The sequence below is a fragment of the Felis catus genome, chromosome B3 (genome assembly GCF_018350175.1).
Source record: "Felis catus isolate Fca126 chromosome B3, F.catus_Fca126_mat1.0, whole genome shotgun sequence".
In the NCBI taxonomy this organism is placed as follows: domain Eukaryota; kingdom Metazoa; phylum Chordata; class Mammalia; order Carnivora; family Felidae; genus Felis; species Felis catus.
The window spans coordinates 135,817,947-135,842,943 of record NC_058373.1 but is presented as its reverse complement, the minus strand read 5'-3'; the positions used below and the strand labels follow the sequence as shown (position 1 = coordinate 135,842,943).

Here is a 24,997-nt window from a genome sequence, read left to right as displayed (position 1 = left end):
GGGGTCCAGGCCCTCAGTGGATCAGTCTGCTCAAGACAGAATGAGGTGTGATGGCCATGGGGAAAGGGGTGGGTAAGACTTTGTGGTCAGAAATCCCTTGGGCCTGCCCCCTATTGGCAGCGATCTAGGCCAAGTGAATCTCTCTATGTCTTGTTTTCTTTCTTTCTTTTTTTTTTTTAAGTTTATTTATTTTGAGAGAGAGAGAGACAGAGAGACAGAGTGCAATGCAAGAGTGCACTTGCACGGGAGCAGGGGAGGGGCAGAGAGGGGGAGAGAATCCCAAGCAGGCTTGTGCTGTCCACGTGGAGCCTGATGCAGGGCTTGATCCCACGAACCTATGAAATCATGACCTGAGCTGAAACCGAGTCAGATGCTTAACTGACTGAGCCACTCAGATGCCCCTTTCTGTCTCATTTTTTTTTTTTAATGGAGAATGTGGATAACATGTACATGGAGGGGTGGTTTTACAAGTGCTCAATAAACATGGTGTGCATGGATGGTGGGTGAATGGATGCTATGAGTCTTCAGCCTCGGGGATTCATGTTTGCTGACCCCTGGCATAGCCAGACACTGTGCCAAGGCCATGCAGAGTCACAGGGAGGAGGAGGACACAGTTCCTGACCTTGGCAAGGATGGACAGGCCACAGAGAAGTCTTTTCCTGCAACTCGTCAGTCGTGTAAGCATCACGTTTGGGAACCAGAGTGTTTGGAAAGTCCGTTCTGCACCTGAATGGCAGTTACTGGTTGGCATCAGGAGCTAGCAAAAACTGTGACTGATGAGGGTCTGGTGGCACTGAGAGCAGAAAAATCTCCAGGAAGGGAGAGCTGGTGGCCTGCTCCTTGGGATCCTACTTTCTAGAAGGCCTGCCGTGGGCCCGGCATGGTCTGGACTTCACCACCCCTGTCTCGTCGAATGCGGAGGCAGGTGTCGTTGGCTCCATTTTATAGATGAGGAAACGGAGGCTGGAAGGGATTGGAAGTCACTGACTGAAGGCCCAGGCTCTGCCCACAACTGCCTGCCTTCCTCCGTTTGTCCCCAGCACCAGAGACTTGGCATTTGGCACACAGTGACAGATGTCCTGGGCAGAGATTTTCCTGGCTGGGTGTGTGTGTCAACAGAGGCCAAGCTAAGCCACTGTTAACAAACCCGGTATCTCAGAGGTTTAACACAGTGAAGGTTCTATCTCTTGCTTGTGTCACGTTCTGACGGAGTCTCGTGGTCTCTCTGGAAAGTAACTCCAGGCTGTGGGTTGCCTCTATCGTGTGACTCTCATCCTGGAGTCCTTCTCTCTAGTGACATGGATGAAGTCAGGGGAAGCCGCACCGGTCTTCAGAGATCTGAGCTCCCCTAGCCTGGGCACATGGTGTTGCACGTTCCCGCTGACGTCCTCTAATTGTGGAAAACCAAGAACCAGCTTCTCCTTCTCCACTGCTCCCTGGGTGACAATGCACTGACAGCAGTGTGTGAGGGGAAGAGGGCGGGGATCCCTTCCAGCTTTGACACCCCACACAGTGAGTGGGGGGAATTTTCCAGTGGACCCCTTGCTGCTCTTGACCAAACCAGGCTGGTTGGATGGACACGGCTGGGAATGAGCAGTTACCATGTCTGAGTTGGGGATGGGGCCAGGTGGCAATAGAGGCCACTGCCCTTTGCAGTTGGCGGTCCCATTGCTGACTGGGTGTGTGTGTGTTCCAGGACCTGGGTGATGAGTAATGAGAGGGCGTGTGTGTGCGGTTGTCCACGTGCACGTTGTTGAATTGTCTGTGTCGTGGGCATTCGGAGCCGTAGTCTCTGGACTCCGCGTCTCCAGCTGTCTGGCTCCTCTGTCTCCCTGGTGGCATATCCTGGTTCCTCCCTGATTAGCTGTGTGAACGGGGCCAGTTGTTCACCTTCTCCAAACCTTGGGGTCTTCATCTGTGTAACGGGAATAATGATCGTCTTGCCTCACAGGTGGTTGTGAGGCTAATTCATGTAAAGTGCTTATTACAGCAGTCTGGCACACAGCAGGTGCTCAGTGTATGTTAGATTTTGGCTGGATTTGGATTCAGGTCCGACTGCGAACACGTGCTCATTATACATGCTGCTTACCTGGTAATTTAAAAATTTACGTAAAGATACACGTCACTGGTTGGAAATGAAAAAGCTCACAACTGCTCCCTGTAAAGGCTCCTGGTTCTTCTCTCTGGAGAGTGGCACTCTGACCGGTTTCTTGTGAACTTCGTAAGATACGCTCCCCATTGTAGCACTCTGTACTTGGTGATCTGTACCTTCTTGGAGGTCTCTCCTTCTCAGTACGGAAGACACTCCCCGTTCCTTTTTTTGATGGCTGTGTAGTGTTCCACGTTCAGGGTTACCATTGGTGCCTCAAGCAGCCCCTCTTGGTGGACTTGTGTCTCCGTCTCCCTCCTCCTTCCTCCTTTCTTCTCCTTGTCCTCCTCTTCCTCTGCTGTGCAGCCGTGCATAGCAAATGCAACAGCAATGCCCAACCTTGCACTTCACCTGGGATTAGTTCCTCGAGTTGGACCTGCTGAGCAGAGGGTGACTTAAAATTGAGACAAGATACTCCCAACTTGCCTCCTGTTGAGATGATTCGAATTTGCACTCCCCACTGCCGTGGGTTTCAGCGCTTGTTTCGCCGTACCCCAAGAGCGTTTTATCAGTTTCTCAGACTTTAGCCAATATGGTGCACAAGATACAAAAAGTGGTATCTTACCGTAGCTGTAATTCCCTTTTGTCTTCCGTGTGACGTTTAGCATTTTCAACATTTATACATTTGGAGCCATTTTTCTTTTCTTTTCTTTACTTATGTCTGAACGTATCTTTTGTTCATTGTAATTTCTATAGCGTTGTCTCTTTCTTAGCAGTTTGTTGGAGCTTATTATATATGAAAAAAATAGACGTTGGTGACGTGAGCTGCAAATACAGCATACCGTGTTCTTCTCGGTAGGACAAGTCAACATCAAACCATGAGTTTTCTCTAAATCGTCTGTAAATGTAACTCACCCCCAGTCCCAGTCCTATTCTAGAAGGCATGTAGACAAAAAGAAATGAGCGTGACTCTCAGGGACATTCCAAAAAAAGAAGAGTGAGGGGGAACTAGCTTTTCTAGGTATTAAACCATATCCTACAGATACTGTAATTAAAATAGTGTGGGCGGGGAAACGAAACAAAGCTAAACCACTGTGGTATTGGTGCCAGACTATACGAATTAATGGAGAATCCAAAAAGGACAAAAAAAAAAAAATACACACACACACAGGGATTTTTTAAAAATATATATGGGAATTAACATATGAAAATAGTGGAGGCATTTTTGAGTGTGTCAGGGGCCTGGATTCTAGATTTTTCCATCCTGCCTGCTGCCCACACAGTATGCCACGGTCCGCTCCACAGAAGCTCCCCAGCCAAGTGGGCTGACACTGGCACCTCCACCAGGTAGGAGCAAAGGCACCCATGGCGCGGTGATGACACCTGTGTAACATCCTCACTTTGTGACCCTTTTCACCTGACTCGAGGTGATTTCGCTACCAAGCAGGCTCTGCACGGTCAGCACAGAGCCTGATGCAGGGCTCGAAGGCAGGAACCATGAGATCATGACCTGAGCCAGAATCAAGAGTAGGATGACTGAGCCACCCGGGTACCCCTGATGTTTTCATTTTTTTGATTCTTAATGCCCGAAAGTATTTCTTTTCTTTTTTTTTTTTCTTTTTTAAAATTTACATCCAAATTAGCATCTAGTGCAACAATGATTTCAGGAGTAGATTCCTTAGTGCCCCTTATCCGTCTAGCCCATCCCTCCTCCCACAACCCCTCCTGCAACCTTGTTTGTTCTCCATATTTAAGAGTCTCTTCTGTTCTGTCCCCCTCCCTGTTTTTATATTATTTTTGTTTCCCTTACCTTATGTTCATCTGTTTTGTCTCTTAAAGTCCTCATATGAGTGAAGTCATATGATTTTTGTCTTTCTCTGACTAATTTCACTTAGCATAATACCCTCCAGTTCCATCCACGTAGTTGCAAATGGCAAGATTTCATCTTTTTTGATTGGTGAGTAATACTCCATTTTGTGTGTGTTGTGTGTGTGTGTGTGTGTGTGTGTGTGTGTGTGTGTATCTATATCTATGTCTATGTCTATATATCTATCTATCTATCTATCTATATATATATACACACACACATACATACATACATACATACATACATACCACATCTTCTTTACCCATTCATCCATCGATGGACATTTGGGCTGTTTCCATACTTTGGCTATTGTTGATAGTGCTGCTGTAAACATTGGGGTGCCTGTGTCCCTTCGAAACAGCACACCTGTATCCCTTGGATAAATGCCTAGTAGTGCAATTGCTGGGTCGTAGGGTAGTTCTATTTTTAGTTTTTTGAGGAACCTCCATACTGTTTTCCAGAGTGGCTGCACCAGCTTGCATTCCCACCAACAATGCAAAAGAGAGCCTCTTTCTCCGCATCCTTGCCAACGTCTGTTGTTGCCTGAGTTGTTAATGTTAGCCATTCTGACAGGTGTAAGGTGGTATCTCATGGTGGTTTTGATTTGTATTTCCCTGATGATGAGTGATGTTGAGCATTTTTTCAAGTGTCGGTTGGCCACCTGGATGTCTTGGGAAAGGTGTCTATTCGTGTCTTCTGCCCATTTCTTCACTGGATTATTTGTTTTTTGGGTGTTGAGTTTGATAAGTTCCTTATAGATTTTGGATACTAACCCTTTATCTGATATGTCATTTGCAAATATCTTCTATTCTGTTGGTTGCCTTTTAGTTTTGCTGATTGTTTCCTTCGCTGGGCAGAAGCTTTTTATTTTGAGGAGGTCCCAGCAGTTCATTTTGGCTTTTGTTTCCCTTGTCTCTGGAGACGTGTTGAGTAAGAAGTTGCTGCAGCCAAGATCAAAGAGGTTTTTGCCTGCTTTCTCCTCAAGGATTTTGATGGCTTCCTGTCTTACATTTAGGTCTTTCATCCATTTTGAGTTTATTCTTGTGTGTGGGGTAAGAAAGTGAGCCAGGTTCATTCTTCTGCACGTCGCTGTCCAGTTTTCCCAGCACTGCTTGCTGAAGAGACTGTCTTTATTCCATTGGATATTCTTTCCTGCTTTGTCAAAGATTAGCTGGCCATACGCTTGTGGGTCCATTTCTGGGTTCTCTGTTCTGTTCCATTCATCTGAGTGTCTGTTCTTGTGCCAGCCCCAAAGTATTTCTTAAATTTTCTTGTGGTTTCTCCAGGTATTTCTGTTTTCAGCTTGTTTTTTTTTTTTATCATTAAATCTTTGCTTGCTTAAATTCTTTGCACTTAGAATTTATTTATGTGGAAGATAGGAGGTGTGCATCTCTATGTATTCTTTTTTCCAGATGGATATTGAATTACCCTAGGACGTTTATTAATAGTCCATCTTTTATTCCCTATTTTCAAATGCCACTATTTTCATATATTAACTCCCACATTTATTTTGCTCTTTTTGGAGCTGTGGGCAAGACCATGTACCTGTCTGTGGTGACCCCAGGCAGACACAGTCCTGTCTCCAGTCCCGGTGGGTGGGAGTGGCCTGCAGACTGTGTCTTAGACCACATTGCAGCCACCGCAGACCATTGCTGTCACCTTGAGGAAAGATATCTCTCTGGCCACTCCACTTCCTAAGGAAAGCAGAGGGCTTAGGAGCACCTGTCCTGGAGCCATAGGGACTGGGGGGAGGGAGGTGGAGACCTATGTCCCCCACTTGCTTACTGCTTATATAACCTTTGACAGCTGCCTTTGCCTCCTGGAACCTTCCTTGCCGCATCTGCCTGGTGGTGACAGCCACCCCTGCTTCCTAGCGACATTGTGAGGATGAGATGGAATGGGTTGTGAGGCGCTTAGCACAGCGCCTGGGATGTCCTACGCGTCCTGGTGGTGGTGATTATTAGGATTGAGCTGGCAGAGAGGCAAACAAGGCAGGAGAGGCTTAACTTGAACCTAGAGAAAATTCAGCCTCCCGTAAGGAGGAACATCCTAACGACTGACATCTGTGCACTGTGTACAGGTCCGTTCACACAGGGAGCCCGTGCCTGTCCCCTCGTGGCGTGCTGGTGATGATTTTAGGAAGGATGTCTCTTTACCTCTTTCCTCACTCTGCAGGTGGGGAAGCACGCTGAGGGAGGTGAGGGAAGTACCCTCCCTGGGCTGGAAACCTTTGCGCCCTTCTGCCTGGGGTGGGTGCGGGATGCCTCTGAGCTTTTGGCGGCTCAGGAAGAGAATTGGCCTGCAGGAAAGCAGGGTGTGCTAAGGACAAGGGGACTCTGGGTTTCCTCCTCTGGACTGGGGACAGGGGATTGAGTGGGGGACCCCCCCCCCCCATCCTGACTCTCTCTCTCTCTGCAGTCAGCCGTTGTTAACATGGCCTTTGACTCTTCTTCCCCTGGGCCCAGATCTGCCAGCCCTTTGCATGCTGTCTTCTCTCTTTTTTTGCCAGTCTTGGTTCGAGCTTTTTCCTCAGGACAGGACCAGGCTGGTGCCTAGCACCAAATGGGAGGGTCTCGTTTCCACTGCCCTGACTCCTGCCAGCAGCCACCACTGTGAACCGTAGCGAGTTGGAAGCAGCCCGTTTAGCTGAGCCACAGAGGGTCGAGGGACTCCGTGGGCAGTTTAGGGGCCTGTTGGTGGACTTTTCTGGGGTGCTGGAGAGCAGCCACTTCATGGTGTGGCTCCATTCAAGATTTCTCCCTTCCAGGGGCGCCTGGGTGGCGCAGTCGGTTAAGCGTCCGACTTCAGCCAGGTCACAATCTCGCAGTCCGTGAGCTCGAGCCCTGCGTCAGGCTCTGGGCTGATGGCTCAGAGCCTGGAGCCTGCTTCCGATTCTGTGTTTCCCTCTCTCTCTGCCCCTCCCCCATTCATGCTGTGTCTCTCTCTGTCTCAAAAATAAATAAACGTTAAAAAAAATTTTTTTTTTAAGATTTCTCCCTTCCAATCCTAGAGGATTGGACATTGAATCTTTCCCCCTTACAGGAGAAATTCCCGTTGTCATATTGCATCCACATACTGAATTATTACTTAAAAAAAAAAGCCCAGTCTCGACCTGATAGGTTAGCTGTAAGTTATTATTTGCTTTCATTTACTTTTCTCCCCCTTTCCCCTTCCCTTCCACCACTGCTGTTTGAACAAATGGAAAAAGAGAAAATTTAGGACTAGGGTGTGCTGTGTTAACAAATAACCCCAAGTCTTAGCAGCCTAAAACAGGGGGGTTGTTATGTCTCACTCATGGGGAGGCAGCTGGGGCCTCTGTTCATAGTTGCTCAGAGATCAAGGCTCCCCCTTGAGCATCGCTATTGCTGTGCCAACGGGAAAGAGAGGGCCCTTGCAGGTAAATGTTCTGCCAGGAGGCGACGGTTCGCCACCTCACAGGTCATTGGCCAGAACAGTCACGTGATTGGGCCCAGTTGCAAGGGAATCAGGAAGCCCATCCATCCCAGATGGGCTTTAGACCCACAATGACTCCTCTATGCCCAGGATCCTCTCGTGTTCGGGTTTCCTTTCCAGCTTTGTCCATAGCAAGTGTGGGTTCACGTGGTTGGGACACACCTTCACACGTGTCTCTCCGAGGCCTTGTCCATCTAGTAATTCTTCAGTGTCTTCTGGTGTGGGGGTGCCTGTTGTTACCTATCCAGTCCCCCGTTTGGGGACATGTATTCTGTGTCCTGTGCCTTTTGTCGGTGTGGCCTCAGTGAATGTTCCTGGGCCAGGAGTGATTTTCCACCTGTTGATTTTTTTCTTAGGCCAGCTTCCCAGGAGTTGGCTTACTGGGTCAAAGGGCATGGGTGTGTTTATCTTTTTAATCTACTCTTGAACCTGGCTCCCTGGCATTGGGTCAGGGCCAGGGTTTTCTTAGCTCCTGAGAACCTGGGGTCAGCCTTGTTCTTAAGGAATCACGCTTGCTGAGTGGGTATAAGCTTTTTGGCTCTTTGAAATAAAGTCAGCTTGCAAATGGCCAGAACTTTGGAACTGTAAGGTACATTTGTCATGGTTCCATTTAGTCAACTTTGGCTCCTCATTCGTCTCCTAGGGGAGAAAGATTATTCACTCTTCTGCCTTAACCACATCGCTGTTTCTTATTACCCAGTAACTGGAAACCAGTTACTAAGAAACTGGGGAATTGGGTCAGGGAGTGTTGGTGACAGTTCCTCTCCCCCTCCTGGGGCAGGAGCTACTGGGGTGACCAGCCCTGTCCTTGGCCCTGCCTGCTGGTCTTGGTGGTCAGCCCCACGTGCCCTCCAGCTCCTGACCTCTCTGAGGGCCACTTTGAGCTCCTTTGGGAGTGAGAGCTGCCCTTGCTGGGGAAAAGCCTTCAGTCTTCTCTCCCCGAGAAAAGGCTTGGGGAGTCCAAACTTGTCTTTTGGGACCAATCCTGCTGAAGAAACGCACGACCCGCGCTGCATCCTCCAAGGCCAGGTTCCCATTTGAAGTCTGACCGTGAGGCACCAGACCCGACTTTTCCTTCCGCGGAGACCTGCCCCTGCGTGGCGAGGCTTTAAGTGTTGGAGATGGCAGCTCTATCCCAGATGCCCAGACCCATGGAGAGTGCAGAGGAATAAAACAGACTGGCGCCCCCTCGCCTTTGATCCGGGCTGTTTCGTCTGGACCTTGATTGAGACAAAACTTTTCATCTAGTGACTTCGATCGGAAGTCACTGCTGAAACCATACCACTCTGCAGGGGTGGATTAAGGGAAAACGGGATGGAAGGAAAGCCCCAGGCACCCAGGACACCCTTTGGTTTAGAGGTTAATTGTCTGGCTTTGGCAGGAGAGAGACGGGAGTCTCATGCAGCTGTAACCATGACCCCGAGCATGTTACTTGACCTCTCTGTGACTCGGTGTCCTCATCTGTACCTCACGCGGTGGGCTCTTGTTAGCGTAGTATGTGGCCCAAAGTCAGAACTTTGTAAATGTTCATCATCATCAACAATGACAATAAATTTTACTGTGGGAGCAAGCACTTTGAAGTCTAATGTGAGTCAGTACAAGTGACCTAGCTTTGCAAAATTCAAATTCTGACTTGTATTTGAGTCCTTCTTGATAGAAAAGTCAAGGAAATTTCCACTGGTCAGCAGTCATGTGAAGAATGAGAATAGGGAAATGTAATAGCTGGTGTTTATGGATTGTGCTATCGAGTAGGGAAAACGCACCTCCCGTGTTTCTCGTTTGCTGTCATCACACTTCTTCACAATCAAAACGCTTCTAACACTAGGTGTGCGGGAATGTTTTCCCACACCAAGCAGTGCCGTGACCCCCCGTTGGCTGTCTTGCAATGTAACCCAGTTCTGACGCCCTCTACCGGGAGGTGGTGTTGGATCCCACAGGCAAAGGGCTCAGTCCCACAAGACTGTCCTCTGGCTCCCACCCTTCAGATGCTACTCTCCAGTCCAGCTTGTCATCCGTGTTCCTGACCAGCCGGCTCTCAGTTGGAAGGACCCCCTTGTCAGGTTTGATTAATTTGATGAATTTGCTAGAGTGGCTCACAGAACTCAGGATCAATTCACTTCCTGTTTGCTGGCTTTATTATAAAGGGATATGATGAAGGACCTACTTGACCATCCAGGTGGAAGAGACGTGCAGGGCAAGATGTGTGGGGAAGGATGTGGATTCTCCCTGTCCTCTCGGAGCCCCTTAGCACCTCCGTGTGTTCACCGACGCTCCCCGAGCCCCGTACCTTTGGGCTTTTTATGGAGTGTTCATCATGTTGGCGTGATCGATCATCAGCTCAGATTTCAGCCCCTCTCCTCTTGCTGGAGGACAGGAGATGGGGCTGAAAGTTCCAGACTTCTAATCATGGCTTGCTCGTTCTGGTGACCAGCTCCCATCTGGAGGCCCCCAAGCTGTGTGTCATTAGAACAAAAGACTGTGCTAACACCCAGGGAGTCCCACGGGGTTGTTTCACCACCGTGCTGTTGGCTGGGAACGGTTAAGAGTCTGCGTGCGCTGTGAGTCCTTGGTGTGTTATTCAATCTCTGTGCCTATAGTGGGTCCCCATCTCAGGCTGTTGCAAGAACTGTATGAGAAGCTATATGTGTAAAGTGCTTAGAACAGGGCCCAGCTCAGAGCAAGTGGGCGAGATCTGCGTCCTGGCCACAGGACAATGGGTCTTTGCGCCGTGAAGCTGAGGTTCTGGGAGGATGGTCCTTAAGCCTGTCCAACTCCCACGTGGGCTGCACTTGCAGCCCGTCTGACCGTTCAGAGAGGCGTAGATTGTTTTCAGCAGCCCAGGCTTCTGAGGTCATAGGACACCCTGCATCTTGTATCCAGAGAGGATGAGCGGCCCCAGCATGGGTTGGGAGCCAGTTTTCCCCGGGTCCCCAGCCTCCCTTTTGAGCCCCAGAGATGGTTTTACATTTTTGTCATATCTGGCTGCTTATTGATCCTGTCAGGGAAGCACGTGTGGAAGTTTAGGTGAGAAGGAAGAGCTGGAGCTCCCTGCCCTGTTCTCATCTTGGGGGGCCCTTCTCCTCACTCCACACACACACTGTCCTTGGGGACCATATTCGGGGAGGCAAACTTTCAGCCTACAACCTACAGATTTTGCCTTAACACGCTCGAGATTTATTAGGTGTTCACCCCATAGCACAACTGTGGTCGTGGGAGGTGCCTGGCTCCCTGGGATCCCCTGTTTCCAGCCTGCAGATGCAGCATGAGAGAGGGGTGGTCATGGGCCACCCCTGCCAGGGTGGCATTCAGGGGTCAGTGCCGTAGGACAAGCTCCTTCTGCAGAGGGTAGCCTGTGGCACGTGATGCATTTGGACTTGACAAGCGTCAGTAGGCCTGCGTTACACCTGTCTTCCTCCAGTCACCTCTGGAGGTCCCGTTTTGCTCTCTCCCTCCTCCTCCAGGAGGCCATTTGTAACCCCCTGAGGAGGAGAGCGTCACCCTGCTTCACGGGATGCCCCTTCCGGTAGGCCTGCATCGTTCACTGTGTTCTTCAGAACTTCTGGTTGTGTTTAGCACACGTTAGCAAGCTCTTCCCTGGGGATGCCAGGCCCAGCCCTGGTGTTTGGGGATCTCAGGATCTGGTGGACGAGGCAGGATTAGAGGAAGGACTTTATTTTGTTTTATTTTATTTTATTTTAATATTTTTTTAACGTTTGTTTATCTTTGAGAGAGAGAGAGTGAGACAGAGTATGAGCGGGGGAGGGCCAGAGAGAGGGAGACACAGAATCCGAAGCAGGCTCCAGGCTCCGAGCTGTCAGCACAGAGCCCGACACGGGGCTCGAACTCACGGACCTCGAATTCATGGACTGCGAGGTCATGACCTGAGCCGAAGTCGGACGCCCAACCGACTGAGCCACCCAGGCGCCCCAGGAAGGACTTTATATTTAGAAGTTAGGTAGCAGTCCCTGAAGGATACGCAGGGGGTCCCAGGGATATGGGCGAGACCAGGGAGCCATTAAATCTTCCTGTTTGGGGTAGAACAAGTTGAGAAGTCTGGAAAAGGATTGAGCTTTGGAGCTGGGACTTGTCACTTTGGGGACAAGGGGACGTGGGGCCAGGGGATATTCTGGGCAGAGGGGCAGCTCAGACACAGGAACTTGTCTCCCATGTGGGGCCTGGAGTGACATGTAGCTGTATCGCTTGGGCCAGCTTCCAGAGTGAGCTGGGACACTCACTGGGTTACTGACAGAGAGCCTCGAGAGGGGAGCACAGGGACTCTGCATCTGGTGCCCAGGAGGTGCCCAGGGGATACTTGTCAATTGAGTAGGCAGAGGCGGGTCCTTAGTTGTCTAAGCACCCAGAGCAGTATTAACGCACCTGCTGGACATCTACCCTGTGCCCCATCCATAAATGGGATGTTCTAATCCCAAAATAGCCCAGTAAGGGAACATCCTCATTTTGTGGAAACTGAGGTGCAGAGCAGTTAAATCTCCTGCCCAGCCCAGGAGCAGCTGAGCTGTGATGGGGTTTCCAGGCTTCTGCCATGCACATCTTCCTCCCAGACCAGGTGGTGGGAGACGTGGGGAGAGTCAGAGTCTAGCTCACCTTGGATCCTAGGCTGGGCATGATTGGGTTGCTTGCTTCGGGAGTCAGAGGTAACTTTCCGGCCATTGGGGTTTGCAGGCCTTTGTCCCAACTGCTCCCGGCGCCCCCTGCCCCCCATCTCCAGTCAGCCTCCTGCCTTCGTAGCCGAGGGAAACAGTGGGTCCTTGTTTCACCCGAATCCTGAGCTCTGAGCTCTGTGCAGAACGGCGTCCGGCATTGGCCTCGCAGGATGGCGTGACTTGGAAGCATGGCACCCACAGACCTCCTCTGGCCACAGCGGGCAGCCCTTTCATTGAGACATCCTTGTTCCTGGCCGAGGGACAGATCAGACCCTTTCCGCAGAAGAGAACAAGTTCCTGGGAAAGTTCCCTTTTCTGGAGGCAGAGTGTGGTCAGAAAAACAAAATGACAGTTGAACGAGTTCCCTTCTGCCTGAGTCCCCCCTCCCCACCCCATCTTGAGAAATGAAACCTGGCCCACCAGGGTCCCCTCTTCTGCCGTGTCCTGGCTTCTTGGGAGCCAGCCACTCTCCCAGCATGACCCTGCCTGAGTGCCCACCTCCTCCTTCCCAGCCAGCAGTGAGAGACCAGAGTCCCCTCGAGGCATTTGTAGGAGGATAGACCCCTCAGGGCGATCATGGCTTATCTGGCTACTTGAGGAGAAGATGTGCTGGGGAACCTTCTGGAACCAGTGACGGCTCCACTCAGGCCTCAGCAGAGATGCTGCCGTGAGAGAGACGGCCGAGCCAGGACCAGACCAGGCCTGATGTGTGTCCCAAGTTGCCGTTCTCGTGAAAGGGTTTTATTGGCATAAAAATGCTTGGAAAATATACAAAGGAAGGTGGCTGGCTTCCAGAACTCAACTGTTTACCTTCAGTGGAGCGGCCGGGAACGCGGAGAGCTTGTTTTCCAAACAGCCCATGCCTGTCAGGTCTGCAGGCTGCAGGCTGATGTCAGGCAGGGACGAGCCAGGGGTATCTCCCTTGTCCACCTCCTTCCCCAAAACCACAGGGACACATTTGTGTCCCCTCATACTGCACAGGAGACCTGGAAGCTTCTCTTTGGAGGAGTGGGGATGGAGCTTCCGACAGCCCAGCATCTCCCATGTGACCCAGTTCTCTTCTATTTCTAGCTGCCTTGGTCTGAAAATATCGGTCTCCTGTTTGTGGCACCTGTCATGGTGGAGCCACGGGTTACGGCAAAAATGGGTTGGGACCTATGGCATCTCTTGCGAATTTGCTGTTCTTTGCCCAGGTTACCACCTCCCACCGGCTTTGGTCTCTTCCTTCAAGTTCTGTTTCTCGTTTTTTGGTTTCCTGGGAAGTGGAGTTGGATGGGAATGTAATACCGAATCCACAGACAGAACCAGAAGGGTCCTTGCAAGTTCCTCTGTTCGTCGGAGGGGAAACTGAGGCCTGGGGGGATGATGAGCCGGGCTCGTGCATTGGTCCAGGACACTGGGCAGCTCGGCTGCAGGCTGAGCCCACAGGGGCTACTGTTTGGCCTCCATCCAGGCCCCAGCTGGGCCTCTTCCCAGTCACATTGCCTTGCCTGGTCACTTAGTGGGTGCCTTGGGCTCTTGGTGTCCTGGTCTGTGATGGTGACAATGTCACCTTTAGCTCTGGGGCTTGATGTGAGGATAGCAAGTGCTGCTTCCCTTCCCACCCAGGAGCCCTAGAAGGGAAGGTCGGCTTCTCAGCTAGTCTGACTTTTTGTTCTGTATACAGGCTAGTCACCATGGGGTGGGAAGAGTCTCTTTCAGTATTATTGTGAGATCCATGGGATTAAAAAAAATGTTCATTTAGTTTTGAGGAAGAGAAAGAGGGAGAACACACGCAGGGGAGGGGCAGAGAGGGAGGGAGAGACTGAGAATCCCAAGCAGGCTCCACACTGTCAGCGCAGATCCCGATGTGGGGCTCGGTCTCACTAGCCGTGGGATCATGACTTGAGCTGAAATCACGAGTTGGACACTTAACCAACTGAGCCAGCCAGGTGCCCTGGGATTTTTTTTTTTTTTTTAATAGGAGAAGTCCCTTAACATCTTTTCTGGCAGATATTAAAAACAACAACAACAACAACAACAACAACAACAACAACGAGTTAAGGATACCATGAGGAAAGAGCTGGTACTTTCTGAAGGTTTAATTAGATAAGAGTTTAAATAAGAGAGGATGACAGGTGTGGGCTGGGTCAAAGCAGCCAGCAGGATATGGTGAGGCACCCCAGAGTGGCAAGCTGTCACCACCCCAGGCCGGAGGGGACAAGGGGAGGGAAGGTGGTGTACGGGGGCCCAGAGGCAGCGGAGGGACTGTCTGCTTGGCAGGGATGGTGGCTATTGGCAGAAGTATGGCGGGGACGTGAGGACAGTGGGAACAGACAGCCAGACTTTTCCCTCTCCCTTCTTCTCACGTGCCTCCAGTTGGCCACTCGGCCAGAGGACAGGGCCGCTAGGTGGTTGTGGCACTAGGGGACAGCCTCCCAAGGCTCACGGAGGGTCAGGGATGGGGCCGGGGGCACTGAGTGACAAGCCCAGCCTCGCATGTGCCTGTGAGCACCACCACTTTCCTGCTGGCAGATCCTAGTGAGGTTTCCAAAGTCCATATTCCCCACTCTCCTCATTTGTAAAATCACCTCTTATCCCCATGGTTGGAGCATGAAAACGTAGTTTTTATCACCCAGAGTGAACGTGTGTAGCCGTCACTGTGATTTCTCTACTCCCAACTTTGAAACAGTCAGCCTTGACTCCTGGAGGGAGCCCCACTTGTGCGGGGATGGGTGTAGGGGTGGGGCCGGTGGCTTTCTCTGGCCTCTCCTGAGGCCATCCAGGGGGTCAGCCAGGTGCCGGGCTGGCGCCGCTGCCTCCGAGGGACCGGCCTTGCAGGTGGCGGTGGCCGTGTGCCGGGCGGCGGACATCTGGCAGGTCAGGAAGCGCGGTGTCAGGCCGTCCTGGCTGTTGGCAGGTGCTCCTGCCTTGGGGTCAGGTGATGCCGACTGTCTGTCAGCGGGGCGGCTCTGGCTCCCTGGGGATGTGATCTTCCTAACCCCGCATTCTTGAAAAAATAAACACAGCCCCCAGCAGAGCGGGGCCGGCTGCGCCTCACGGGCTCCAGGCAGCCCCGCACTCCCTCACCGTGTCTGTGATGAGCCCTGGTTTCCGTGTGAAGTACAAGCTGCCGGCCTGTGAAAGCAGCGCCTCTTTGGTTCGTGAAGATCACAGCTTTGCTGAGACTGTAGTTTCGTGGGAAGCGTGTCTCCTTAGATCTCAGTTGAGACCCGGCTGCGTGGCTTCAGAGCCCTCGTTTCCCTACCTGAAAAATCCAGGTCATTGGCCAGATGGGACACGTTCAGTATACGTTTTCTCTATAAGACGATTTCGTGGTGATGCCTGCTCAACCAGTAGATGCCTCGATTTCACGTGTGTGTCTTCTAGAAGCGGGGTGGCATGGGGCTCGGGCCCTGCTGTGGAGGAGTCTGGGATCTTCGTGGGTGTGTGCTGTCCCGTCCGTGTTTCCCCAGTGCGTCAGGGACGGGCAGAAGGGTGGGGAGTACGGTGGGGACAGTCGGCCCAGGTGCTGACGCTCTTCTTTTTCTCGGTGTCCTTCTGTCTCCCCTGGCAGCTGAACCTTAGCCGGCCAATTGAGGAACAAGGCCCCCTGGACGTCATCATCCACAAGCTGACGGATGTCATCCTTGAAGCCGACCAGAATGACAGCCAGTCCCTGGAGCTGGTACACAGGTTCCAGGTGAGCAAGGATGGTGAGGAGGGAAGGCCTGAGAAGGGCTCTGTGCATCTCTGAAGCCGTAGCAGTTGTCTTGCTGAGTAGTCCGGGGTAATGGTTCTGTTGCTGCCCCAGCACATGGCCTGGGGTCAGGTGCTTCCCTGCCAGGGCCTCGGTCTCTTTGGGTGTAAAATGGGGTCCATCCAGGGCATGGCTGGCACCTCCTCTGCTCTCTACCTGTGTAGATCAGGACACTGTGGAGTCCAGATGTGACCCCCACACCCTCAGCACATACAGTCACAGTCAGTGGTTCTGAGCTGGCATGAGGGGTGGGACCCTCTTGCCAGGCTTTGAGAAAGGGAATCCTAGGGGCCTTTGAAGTAGAACACCCTTGGGGCGCCTGGGTGGCTCAGTCAGTTAAGCATCTGATTCTTGGTTTCTGCTCAGGTCATGAGCTCATAGTTGTGAGATTGAGCCCTGCATCAGGCTCTGAACTGACAGTGCAGAGCCTGTTTGGGGTTTTCTCTCTCCCTCTGTCTCTCTGCCCCCCCCCCCCCAAATAAGTAAATAAATAAACTTTAAAAAAATAACAATAGCCTTACTAGCTCCCCGAGTCCTGCCTTGGTGGGAAGCTCCCTCGCTGTGCCGACTGCTTTGACCCCTGCGTGCCTGTCTCTGAGCGTGGACTGGATCCTCTTGGCTGGTCCCTCCTCCCGGTCCCATTTCCTCCCACAGCCTCCCAGATCTTGACCCCGTGATGACCCACCCGCCACCTCGGGACCTCGGGAGGTGCTGCCTTTGCCCCCGCTGACTTGCCCTGGGTTTTCTCTGTCGTGGACAAGACCGTGATTCATGCCTCTGGAAAGCAGCTCGAGGGTTACGAAAAACAAAGTCGTATTATCAGTGAAAATGCGGCCAGAATGGAGGGCCTTCCTAGCGGGAGGGGATGCTTGAGCGAGCACTTGTCAGTGTGTGATAATTGGAGATGGGACGTCCTGTCTTTCTCTGTCAGGACAAAGGGGACTCTCCTTAGTCTCCTCACCACACGGTAGCCCTCCTGCTGACAGCATTTTCTTTCCTCCATGTGTCCAGGGCCCTACTTGCCTCCCTGTGACTCTCACCCCCTCCTTGGCCAGCTTGGCCACAGATCCCCACATCCTGTGTGCAAGCAGCCCAGAAGCAGGTGTGGCCTGCCGGTGGCCCCTATGCTGGGGGGAGGGGGTGCTGCCCCCATGTCGTGTCCTTCAGGGCCTTTGCCTTGCCGACCAGCTGAAGTCCCTCTTGCTTTCATAGGGCTGGAGGCCGTGGGAAAGGCGCATTCGGGCTCCTCCGTGACCTTGCTGAGACTCTGTGTTCTTATCTATACGATGGTTTTAGGATCAGGAAAACTTTGTATGATGTTGGCTGGAGTACCTGACACTGCTCGGGCCCCAGCAGGTGCTTAGTAGAAGGTCAACTGCCATTTTGATGACGTGACTTCCCTGAGCCTTAGTTTCCTTTTCCTGCTCCTTAGGATGGACAGGTTGCTGTGAGAAGTAAACGTCCGTGTGCATAAAGGAGCTGCTTCTGCCTCTCGGACTTGAGTACGACCACCACTGTTACATTCCTGCTGTCCTCCTAGATCAAGGGTGTAGCCCCCAGCCTGCCTCAGTGCCCTGACCAAGCTCCCGTAGGGGGATCCCCATCCCTCACTTCCCATAAACACATGCACAGCCCACAATCCCGGGCAGGGGATGGCTAAACCATGAAGGAGAACTGGGTCCCCTGTGTTGTGTTCTTGGTAGAAGAGAAAGTTCCGCAGGGCTGGGGGAGGGGGTGGGATGTGGGGACGTGTGGCTTCGAGCTTTCAGCCACCGGGTGCATTTCCCAGGGAAGTCTTGACTGGATTCCCTGGAGCCTGTCCCAGCCAGGGCACACACACTCGGCCAGCCCTCAGATGACTGAGGTGACCTCAGTATAACCTTCCAGCCTTGGTATTTTGGGGATAAATTTTCCCTGTGCTCTGTGCTCGAGCATGAAGCCGGATGTCTGATAAGGCCAGGACGTTTCCTCCTTTGTGAAGAGAACAATCCTTTAGGGAAAAGGGTGACAGGCTGGGCTTTCCAGAGGCCCCAGGAAGAGAGGGGACAGGCAGGGGCTGGTGAAGAGAAGGACCAAGGGACGCCGGGTGAGGGCCAGGGGAGAGGCCCAGTCGGCTACACTCCAGCCTCCCTCCTGCCATCAAGTCACTGTCAGCGCTGACCTGGTCACCCGCTTCTGCTATAGGATTCATGGCCAGACCCGATAAACTGGCGCTTGACCTTGGTCACGTCCCTTGTTTTCAGATTCTTGTTTTAATATATATGCTGGACTTTAACAAGGAGATGTTGGCTTGGGTGGGTAAGGGCCGTAGGGTCAGTAGCGGGGAAGCAGAACCCAGGGCTTGGGTTTGCAAAGCTGGCCTTTCTGCAGTTTGTCGTGAATAAGAAAACAGAGTATAATGGTTTGCCCCAGAAGGGGCTTGTCTTGAAGGGCCTTCTCCAGATGCGATACTTGAGGGCAGGAGAAGTGAGTCGAGGAAGAGGAGGGTCTGAGGTGTTCTGACCAGCCCTACAGCATTCTGCTCCCGGGATGCTGCCATGAGGCCTTTAGCCTGGGATAGAAAGGCATTCTCAGAGCTGAGAGGTTATGCTTTTTCCCTGGCTGCCTTTGAGGACAGGTTGGAGGGTGTGGGCCTGGGGTTCACTGCGGATCACTAAAGCTGGTTGCCATAGAAACTACTACTTAAGTCTTTTTTTTTTTTTTTTTTTAAATATTGGCCCCAAGAGAGCTTTGCTTGGAGAATTATCAGGATGATTCAGTTGTTTTTCTGCACCAGGGTTCATGTGGAGCCAGCAGCCTGGTGCTGCTGTCTCTCTGCCCGAGATTCATGTATCAGTGCACAGACCTTGAGGGCCCTGCCCATTTCGGCAAGTGGGGCTGCGGTGGTGGGAGGGTCCCTGTCCCCATGCTCAGGGGAGCCCTGGCCTCTGAAGCTATTTCCTCAGGGATGCCTGGAGAACCTTCTTCTCACTGTGGCATCCAGGGCAACCTGGCGGGACAGGGGCTGGGGGCAGACCTTCTGCTGCCCCTTCCAGCCCCAGAATTGCCCAGAAGGGTTACAGTGATTGTGTTCTGTGGGGCATGTGGAGCTTTCTAGGAGGATCATCCTGGGGCTTTCCCTGAATGAGCTTGGAAAAACGAGGTTTGAGTTTAAATTGACACCTCTTCTCCTGTCTTGATTAGGCTGGGAGATTGTGAAGTGTTCCACAGATAGTCCCGGAACCCCACAGATAGTCTGAATACCGGAGCTGTTTTTTGTGCGACACGCTGTTTGCCGAGCACCTTCCACGCGAGGCCGAGCCCCGCGGGGAGGCCGAGTAGGAACCCAGAGTGATGAGTTAGGGCAAAGCCAGATCTGATCACGTCCTGGTGTCTAACCATGTACCGTCTCTTTGCAGCCGTAACAAAGACTTCGGTTTTTAACAAGGCCCACGAGGCCTGTGGGATCTGGCTGTTGCCTCTCTCCACATCTTCATCTTGTCCCACCTGCCCCTCAAGCTCTGAGCTCTTGGCCACCTCAGTGCCTTTGCACAAGCTGTCCTTGTGCTTGAAATTCCTTCTTCGCTCCCAGCTCTCAGCTCAGGTGCCCCTTCCTTAGGGATACCTCCCTGATTATCTCACCAAGGACATATCCGCCATCCCAGGCCCTCATAGTTTTATGCTTTTCCTTCCCTCACTTTGGAAGCACATCATGCTTTATCAGTCCCTACTGTGTGTCCCTCTGGGGGTTATTAGCTGCAGGGGCGGGGATTGCATCTGCTCCGAGCTCACCGGGTATCCTCACTGCCTCCCATGGTGCCTGCTACATAGGAATTGTGCCTGTGTGTTTGTGCAGTGAAGGAGCTTTGTGGTGCTGGCTTCGTGCAGGGCATCCTGGTGGGTCAGAGAAAGGAGCAAATGGCTCCGGGGGGCAGCTGGGAACGGGACACAGGGAGGGCTCATGAGGCAGATCGTGCTGCCTGGTGGCTGCGCCTGGGGAAGCCTTGGGGTGTGGGGAGCTGCAGGAGGAACGGGCTGGGGAGCTTGGACTTTATCCTGCAGGCCAGGGGTTAGAGTGAGAAGATCAGATTTCACTGGAATGAGAGAGGGCCTGCTTAGGAGGGGGAAATTGCCAAGGCAAGATGAACTCTGAGTAGTGAGGACACCATAGTCGTTGGAGCCTGGCAGTTTCTGCAGTGAAGAAGAGAGAGCTCATGCCCCTGGGGGCTCAGCACTGCCCCGTCCTCATCCCAGGGCCCCTGTGATCCTCTGAGCGCCCCTACCGCAGGCCCCCGACGGGCCCATGAGGGGCAATGCCCCACTCCCCTCTCAGGTCCCCGGCAGCCCTTTGATTGTATGAAATGGATCTGGGAAGGGAGCTCTTTCCTCGCCTCCTGGTTGCAGGCAGAGAAGGCACGCTTTGCACAGTTGGTTTTTTTAAATGATTGTTTTACCTGAAAGGAACCAGCTTTTTGAATCAACTCTCAGTAGCTCGGCTCCCCACCCCCGACCCCTCATCTTGAAAAACCGGTTTATTGAGATAGAACTCACGTGCCATTCCATTCACTCACTTAAAGTGTATCATCGATGGGTTTTAGTGTATTCATAGATCTGTGCAGTCCATTTTAGGACATTTTCCTCACCCTGGAAAGAGACCCCAAATCTTTAACCGTCACCTCCCCTCCCGGCCCTGAGTAGCCACCACTTTCTGTCTTTGTAGATTTCCCTATTCTGGACTTTCATAGGAACGGAATCACAGAGCACTGGACCGCATGTGACTGCTTCTTTCATTTAGCATGACATTTTCCAGGTTCATCCCTGTCGTGGTGCGAAATGGTGCTTCCTTCCTTTTGATGGCTGTAAGCTTCCATTTGGATACACCACGTCGCAGATGACGGGTTTCCATCTTCTGGCTATTAAGAATACCACTGCCGTAAGCTTGTATGTACACATTCTCATTCCTTCTGGTAATATACGCCCAGGAGGGGGATGGCTGGGCCACGTGGCTACTGTTTACTCGATCCAGGAGCCACCAGACTGTTTTTCCTAGAGCCGCACCGTTTTACATGCCCACCAGCAGCGCAGAAGGGTTTTGCTTTCTCCACATCCTCACCAGCACTCACCCAGCTCTGACTTTAGCCATCCTAGCGGGGGTGAAGTGGTTTTGATTTAAATTTGACTTAAATATCTTGTGGTTTTGATTTAAATCTCCCTGATGATGGCCGATGCTGTCAGGCATCTTTCCGTGTGCTCGTTGGTCATTTGTATACCTTTCCTGGAGCCCTTCGTACACTTCGTGCATAGATGTCTGGAGCCCACAGATTTGCCTTTTTCTTCCTCTGGCCTGTTATTATCCCCCAGAGCAGAACGGTTCGGAACACCGACACGGGAGTCCGTTGCCTGGGTTCAGAGCTCTCCCCACCGCTTCCTGCTGGTTGGCCTTGGGAATGTCTTTTAAGTTCCCCTGTTCTTCAGTTCCCTTATCTGTAAGATAGGGGCAGTCCTAGTCCCTGCCTCCCGGGGCTGCGGGAGGACCGAGTGTGTTGACCGTGGCCAGCGCTCAGAGCACTGGCCATGTGGGCTTGACGGCCTCGGAGGCCAGGCAGGGGCCTCTGCTGGGGCCCATGTGTGACCTGCCACTGCCTCCCAGTCTAGCTGCAGAGTCCGGTTTCCTCAGACGTCGGAGGAGATGGCTTCCAAGGCCCTTCCTGCTCCGGTCTGTCCAGATAGGCTCGGCCGCACCGCAGTAAGAGGCGGGTCCTGCAACTCAGCGCAGGCTTGTTCCTACCCTGGGGCCCACGTCGTCAGAGGGCCGGCTGAGCTCTGCGCGCCTGAGAGCTGGGGTGACAGAGCGGCAGCAGACCGGTCCTCACGGCAGAAGGAAGAGAAATCCGCGAAGCGCGCTCTGGCTCATAGTTTATGCCCCAGGGTGACGCGTGCCGTGGCCTCATTGATTCTCGTGGCCATGACTGACCGCAGGGAGCCAGGCACTTATGATCTGCTTGAGGGCCAGGGGGCCGTCTGCGGTGACAGTAATCCAGCAGCCCCACCGTGCGCTTTCCTTCTGAGGCTTAAACGTGGCAGTTGCTGTGAGGCTTGAGCAACTGACAGGCACAGTGCCCTTGGAGCGGCGCCTGCTCCGAGCGTGTGCACGCGTGTACACGTGGTCCCCCGCTCTTCCTTACCAGTAGTGCCTGGGGCGTGATGACAGGTGTAGCACTGAGTGACCCTTCCGTCATGCCAGCCTATTATTATTATTATTATTATTATTATTATTATTACTATTATTATTGCTGCCACCACAACCACCACCATATGGACAGTAGCTACGTGTCACAGCTGACCTAGGAGTCCTCAGTCACGATTGTAGTCAGTGAGGCAGTGATTATGAAAATGTCCCCAGATTGGAGGTGTTCTCTGTGAAATGAGCACTGACTTCAACTAAAGGCAGGGCCCGGTGGTGGTCAGGGGACATGCCCGGCTCCACCCCTCCCCGGTCGCCCCACCTGCCGTCCAGGGAACGTGCTGGGATGGCACCGTAGGATGGGGACATTGAAAGCTGCGGTGGCCACCTCCAAAGGTGGCTGCTGTGAGCAGCGGTGATCACCTCCGAGACCAGAGCTCCGCGCTGCCCCCGACCCCTAGGGCTCAGAAATGATTTCCCAGCCGTGCTGGATCAAACCCTTCCAACCTCAGATGTTTACTGGGTGGGCCGCCAGCCTGGGGCTCTGTGCCGCAAGCTGGAGGGATGGAGGGGAAGCAGAACAAACCAGATTCTGTCGTTCCAGGCCTTCTAACCTGATTAGGGAGATGATACCTAAACCTGACGTAAATTAAGTGAGTTTCTGTCAGTTTGGAAGCAGCGCTTAGTGGCCTGTGGCCTCCTGGCTGGTGGTGTCAGAATCGGAACCCTGGGCGCCAGCAAAGGATCTGGGCGGCCACCATGGAGCCCTGTGAGAGGCTACCGCTTCCCGAGCAGGTCCCAGCTGGCCTTCGGTGCCCGGGGCGCTCCACATCTCTTATCTCACTTTGTGCTTCTGTCAGTGCCTGGGAGAATGGAATTACTTCCCCCTTTTCCAGGTAAGGATACAGGCCCGAGGAAGTTAAGGTACTCGCCCGGGGTTGCTTAGTCCAAACACGAAGGAGCCAGGATCATAGCTCGTGCTCTTTCAGATAGGCCTCAGAATGGCTTTGGGGTGTGAGGGCCAGTGATGCAGGGGCACCTGAAGGAAGAGGTCACCACCGTCTGGGATTGCCTCCGACCCAGCTGGTGCTGCACAGTGATAAACGTTAACCAGCAGATGCCAGGGGAGGCAGAACTGGGCATAGTTGGTGACCCTGGCCTCAGAGGACAGATCCTGTCCTGAGGTGGCCATGAAGTCAGTCTCGTCGTGACTCCTGCCCTGGGTTACAAGGCCACCCTCCCCACCCCCCGCCGTGGTGGAGATGGCCACACAATCTGCCCATTGTGCGCCCAGATCAGGCGGTGACGGTGAATCATTCTTTCTCCCCAGGGGAGGTTGGTGCCATTTAGTGCCATTAGCTGTGTGCAGGGCCTTTCCTGTGTGGAGAGGAAGACTGGTCCCCCAGGCAGACCCACGACTTTATGACCCTGTTACCAGCCCCAAGCAGAGCAGGACTTTGTACAGCACCAGGCGGTACAGTGGGAGGGGCCGGCTGCCCTGGGAGCCTGAGCTTTGACCCAGCACACTGGCCGTGGGGGGGGGGGGGGGCGGGGGGCGGGGGAGGGAGGCAGTCAGGGTTTGAGGTGCATTGGGTTTCAGAAATACTAACGTTTATTAATAATAAATTTTTCCAGGGTTGACGAAGGAACTTTTATGCACGTAGTTTCAGGGTTCCTTAGCCTCGGCACTGTTGACTTGTTAGGCTGGATGATTCTGTACTGTGGGGCCATCCTGTGCACCGTGGGGTGTCCAGCAGCATCCCTGGGCCCCACCCACTAAGTGCCAGGAGCGCCACCCTCAATTGTGACAGCCAAAACTGTCCCCGGACACTACTGTGTGTCTCCTGGGGGCAGGCTCGCTCCCGGGTCGAGACCTCTGCCTTTCTGGGAGCTCGGCAGCTCTGAGAGTTCCGGTGGGTAAGTGAAGCCCTTCTGATTTAAAAGCGTGGATACTGAGGAGCCCTCATTGGATACAGTATCTGAGTTTTGGAGATTGGGGTCTTCAGGCCAGGAGGTCTGAAGTCTTCGTGGATTCTTCTTTTGGTAACACCTGTAGCAGAAAGCTCACCTTCTTCCATTCTCCTCCTGGCCTGTTTTGGGGCCATGACTTCCTGACTTGGCTTCCACGTTCCCCATATGCTCTTAGGGTTAGGGTTAGGGTTAGGGTTAGGGTATGCTGTATGCTCACGGTTAAGCCGTTGTGGTTTCCTTCACCTTTGGTAAATCACAAAGCTTCTCACCAGCCAAGCCGGCCTCTGCTGACCTCGGTCCTCCGAGGCATGAGGACCCTCCTTCTCTGAGCCCCTCCCTGCACAGCTCATGCTGGTGGGGTCCATGCCCACTGTCTCAGGCCTCCCACCGCCCACAGCCCCTTGCTTCTAGCCCCTGACCTGGCCTGCGCCTCTCAGCCTGTTCATTGATCTCTAAGATCAGTCATTGAAGATCTGTTAATGTCATTCATTCAATGAGTCTTAATTGAGCACTTCCTGTGTGCCAGAAATCCTCAAAGAAGTTGCAGGTACAGTGATCAATAAAACAGATGAGGTGGACTGGGCCCCTGCCCCCACAGAGGTGTATCTGTGTGTGTGTATGCAGGGTGTGGGGACGGGGAATGCAAACAAACCACAAGCAAACAGGAAAAAGGAACACAATCTCCAATTATGGGAAGTTCTAGGAAGAAGGAAACTCAAGGCTTGTCTAACAGGGAAGTTCTTGCCACTTCATCCTGCAGCTTCTCTGAGGAGTTGACAACTGGGACTGAGGTCGAAATTTAAGGCCTTTTGACTGAGGGGTGATCGTGGAGCAGGCCGGGGGGGGCGCGTCTACCAGGCTCTTTGGCAGGACAGGCACAGAGGACACTGAATAAGCCGGTGAGGCTGAAGCACTTGCCCAGGGAAGAGCATACAAAGCGAGCATACCCAATGCCTGCTGGTTAGAGCAGGGCCGAAAAGGACCCTGGGAAGTCAGTGGTCTGCGGCCCCGGGGTCACTGCCACGGGGTGTGGTGTGGCAGCAGTGGCTCC

General features: G+C 52.9%; 1 protein-coding gene across 6 annotated transcripts in view; it reads left to right on the top strand.

The window, feature by feature from the left end:
• Positions 1-24,997, top strand: part of ITPK1 (inositol-tetrakisphosphate 1-kinase) — a 178,302-nt gene that overhangs the window by 90,116 nt on the left and 63,189 nt on the right. For 3 of the 6 annotated variants that reach the window (XM_023255971.2, XM_023255973.2, XM_023255972.2), the window contains one exon: positions 15,630-15,755. The exons of 1 other annotated variant lie outside the window; for it this stretch is intronic. In XM_023255971.2, the coding sequence (XP_023111739.1) occupies positions 15,630-15,755 (126 nt within the window). Of the gene's footprint in view, positions 1-15,629; positions 15,756-23,097; positions 23,450-23,623; positions 23,893-24,997 lie in introns of those variants that run through there. 2 more of the 6 variants (XM_019833538.3, XM_019833537.3) reach the window with 2 other exon arrangements.